This window comes from Pseudorasbora parva, chromosome 15 (genome assembly GCF_024679245.1).
Source record: "Pseudorasbora parva isolate DD20220531a chromosome 15, ASM2467924v1, whole genome shotgun sequence".
Taxonomy (NCBI): domain Eukaryota; kingdom Metazoa; phylum Chordata; class Actinopteri; order Cypriniformes; family Gobionidae; genus Pseudorasbora; species Pseudorasbora parva.
The window spans coordinates 35,744,558-35,748,667 of record NC_090186.1 but is presented as its reverse complement, the minus strand read 5'-3'; the positions used below and the strand labels follow the sequence as shown (position 1 = coordinate 35,748,667).

Genomic DNA, 4,110 nt, shown 5'->3' with positions numbered 1-4,110 from the left:
AAAAAAGAAAAGATATATATTATTTGGACAACCCACAAATGTTTTTGGGATCATATGTTCCACACACACACACACACACATATATATATATATATATATATATATATATATATATATATATATATATATATATATATATATATATATATATATATATATATATATATATATATATCCACGTTGTAGGTAAAAAGTAAATTGTTTAATATAAATATTTTTAAAAATTTTAAAGTTGTGAATGATGTGTATAACATGCTGATAATTATCTACAAATACACCCAACCTTAATTGAAAACAATGATGATTCATTTGAATTGAAACAATGTCACTGTTCAAATGTTCAAATGTCACTATTGGTATCTCATGTTAAAAGGCTTTTGGAAGTACAGTATTACAGTTACAGTCATTTAACATTTCAAAAGAATCATTTCCATAGTGACATCTCACCTGTTTCTCACCTTTTTATGAGTTTTTTATGCTAATGCCTGTGTAAATGTCAGTGATGCCGGCTTCTGCTGTGATCATTACCACTTTTAATGGGTGATAATGAGGTTTACATGTTTGCAGTTACTTGTAAAAGGCATGTCGTCTCATTTATTTCTGCAGATTCATGTTCAAAATACAAAGTCGTGTTTATGCATTTAGGTGCAATATAAGATGTCATTTACATAATGATAAGCAATATACAATGTACAGTATATCTCTAGCACTTTGTAATATTGTCCAACATTATTGTCACAAACGTGGGTTAGCCTCTTGGTTGAAGTGCAAAGATCATTGTTTCCCACCGTGTGAGGAGAACATGTTTTTGCACTTATACTGGGATTATATTGGCATTATTACCAAAGTATAGCATATTATGTCATGAGAACACTCACGTTGAGAGGTTGCAACCAAACCAGCCATACAAACATGACTGTGGCCCATTTACATGTGAACAGTGAGCATCTATAGAATTAGCAATAATAGGATTTTTAATGGTTTAGTAGTACTTCTTCCATTTATAACACTAATTAGGAGGTAAACACTAAAAGGGTACCAGTCAATTGTAAATGGATTTGGTTACATATGAACCCCTGCGGAGCGTTTAGAGGTCCTGAACAGGTCTGTTGTGGCTTTTGCATGTGATTTCCGGTTCTGAAATGGTCCAGAGGTGATGGAAACAGCAGCAGGTCACCAGAAACTCTTCTGGATAACAGATGGATGCCACTCTTAAAAATAAAGGTTCCACATAACCCTGATGCCACAGAAGAACGTTTTATTCTGTAGTTCTTCAAGCCGGGGTGCTTTAAAGAACCCAGAAACCAATAGCCTGATCTGAAGAAGAATTTTTTTTTCATCTCCAAAGAACCACCGCCAACTCAACAACGAGAAGGAGGTTCTTTGCTGAACCAAAGAACCACTGAAGAACCTTTATTTCTAAGAGTGTGGGTCGAGCAGGAGGCATCGGTGAATGTCGTATGCTTTAGCGAGAGTTTGGGGGGGTGAAAGAGTGCATTGAGCTTGTTCTTTACTCGCCGACTGAAAGCATCATCGTTGAACTACAGCTACTTCCCAACCTCATCTAGATATTTGCGGTTCAGTCCCGCCTGTTCCCTTTGATTCTCGTTCCGCGCCATTTCGATCATGTTTCTCAGCAGGTGGAAGGTGAGGTCGATGGAGATCGGAGGGTCGTCGTTCCGTTTGGAAAACTCCGTGAGATCCTCTAAGCTGTTGTCCTCGTGCGGGGAGCGCAGCTGCGCCGTGGGGAAGTGCTGGAGATGCAGGACGCCACCTGTTTTCTGCGCCCCGACGCTTCTTTGCAAATACTGAAGGAGTTTTTCGCTCAGCAGGTACGACATGGCGTCGTCTCCAGCCCTGTTTAGGAGCACGTCGTCGAGCTGGTTGCTCATGAAGCTCAGATCGCGGGGTCGACAGGTGCTCTGCGGGATGTGGGTGGTCAGTAAGACTGAAGTAATGAGCAGGACCAAAGGGACGGGCTTCATGCTGGACACAGCCGCGCGCGCTTCCTGAGGAAAACACCCAGGTGTGTTACTTCACATCAAACCAAAACTTCAATACACAACTACAGCATGCTGACAATGAAATAGTTTCAGCTGTTTTAAGTACCTATTAGTAGCATACAATGAAATAGTTTAAGCTGTTTTAAGTAGCCTACCTATTGGTAGCATAAATGACAAAACTGAGATTAGTAAACGAGTTAGGCTATGTGTATAATATTACTAAATTAAAAGTTTTAGTAGGATAAATATTAAAGTGCTTTAGGCCAAAACAAGTTATCAGTAGAAAAAAAGTTTAGTAAATAGACGTAGGCTACTACAATCGATTATAAAAATATAACAGATACCTTACACATTTTTTTTCGTTAATTACAAAATAAGTTTTTTAAATGAACGATTAGGCTAATATGTATATTCACATCTAAAATAGATTTTTGTATTATCTAATATAAAAGTATTAATATAATGCCAATATATAAAATATTAGTCGTACATCCAACAGCATGAAGAGTTAAAAGAGTTTGCAACTCGTTTATAAAAGTGCATTGCTGGTCCACGGTTTAATATGATGATCGTCATATCACGGTAAATGTATATTTGGACAAATTAAATTAAATTAATTTTAATTAAAAACGAGTAAAAAAAACCTCGTAAACTAATATTATATTAATACCGAATGTAGGCTACTCTAATAGACAGATAAACCGAATCTTGAAGAAATGTGAACAATAATCTCAATGAATAAACAATAATAATGACATTCTCGAAACTAAGCTTGAATGGCCTCAGTCAAAAAGTTGAATGGAAGTCATATAAGGTAACTTACCCGATCGTCTTCTGTTGCTTCAAAAGTACTTGTAAGGAAGAGTGTTTGCAGACAGACTGGAGTGGAGCTCCTGTAGCTCAATGGTTATATACATCACACACCGCTCTATTGACGTCAGTGCGCTGCATAAACTGCTTGTAAATGAGGAGGGAAGAGTGGAGTAAAGGTGCTGTAGATCCGAAGGACAAGGTGCGGCGATTCTTTGTCTCTCCAAAGTTTTCACTCAGAAAAGATGATATTGAAGCAAAGTCATGAACTTAGTTTCAAAAGAGAATGTATCCGGAGTTTGGAGAGCGGGTGATTAGTGAATGGCGACACTTCGAGTGTTAAATGAATGTTTTTTTTTAATGCACCTGAGCAAAGGAAGCCGAGGAGCTGCTGTCGTGATGGATTTCTGCATGGCTGGTCATTTGTGGTCAGGAGAGCAGAAGCGCGCGACGGGGACACGAGAGTCCAAGGTGCTGACTCTGACTCTGTCCAAGGTGCTGAAATCCTTCAGTACGCAGCCAGACCTCGTTGGGTCATTTATATTACAATAAAACCATTTCTTTGCATATTTCTATATTGGGTGACTATCTATCTATCTATCTATCTATCTATCTATCTATCTATCTATCTATCTATCTATCTATCTATCTATCTATCTATCTATCTATCTATCTATCTATCTATCTATCTATCTATCTATCTATCTATCTATCCATCCATCCATCCATCCATCCATCCATCCATCCATCCATCCATCCATCCATCCATCCATCCATCCATCCATCTATCTATCTATCTATCTATCTATCTATCTATCCGCCACAATAATGATAGATATTATTTAGATATTTTTTATATTTCACATCTTACATTGCAATGCGTTACATTGCTGTAAGTACACATAGAAAATTGTTGACTACTACATTATTCATTTATCAAACAGCACACAATTTTATGAAAATTTAGAAGCACATTGTTAAAACAAGCTTTCTAGAGTTACAGTCCGAGCCAAATTCCCAGTATAAGTAACCTAGATTTGAGAACTTCACTACATAATCAAGTTAAGCTCTATATGATAATACTGACATTCAGTAGTGTAAAAATACACCACATGGTCATGAATTAAAACACTTTGTGACTGTAAAATAGAACGTTTTAAAGCGTATCTGAGAAAATGTTGTTCAACAGCCAGATGCGGAGGTTTAGTCACTGTTGAGTATTGTTTCTGGCTAGCCGTCAATTCCCCAGTGACGCAGCATTAACTGGACACAGATATTTTTTTATTACATAAGCCTG

General features: G+C 37.2%; 1 protein-coding gene across 1 annotated transcript; it reads right to left on the bottom strand.

Moving 5' to 3' along the window:
• Positions 1-190: 190 nt before the first annotated feature.
• Positions 191-3,143, bottom strand: uts1 (urotensin 1). The gene is made up of 2 exons (XM_067418665.1): positions 2,827-3,143; positions 191-2,009 (listed from the first exon to the last, which is right to left on the bottom strand). The coding sequence occupies exon 2, from the start codon at positions 1,983-1,985 to the stop codon at positions 1,548-1,550; it is 438 nt and encodes a 145-aa protein (XP_067274766.1). The 5' UTR covers positions 1,986-2,009; positions 2,827-3,143; the 3' UTR covers positions 191-1,547.
• Between the last annotated feature and the right edge of the window lie 967 nt (positions 3,144-4,110).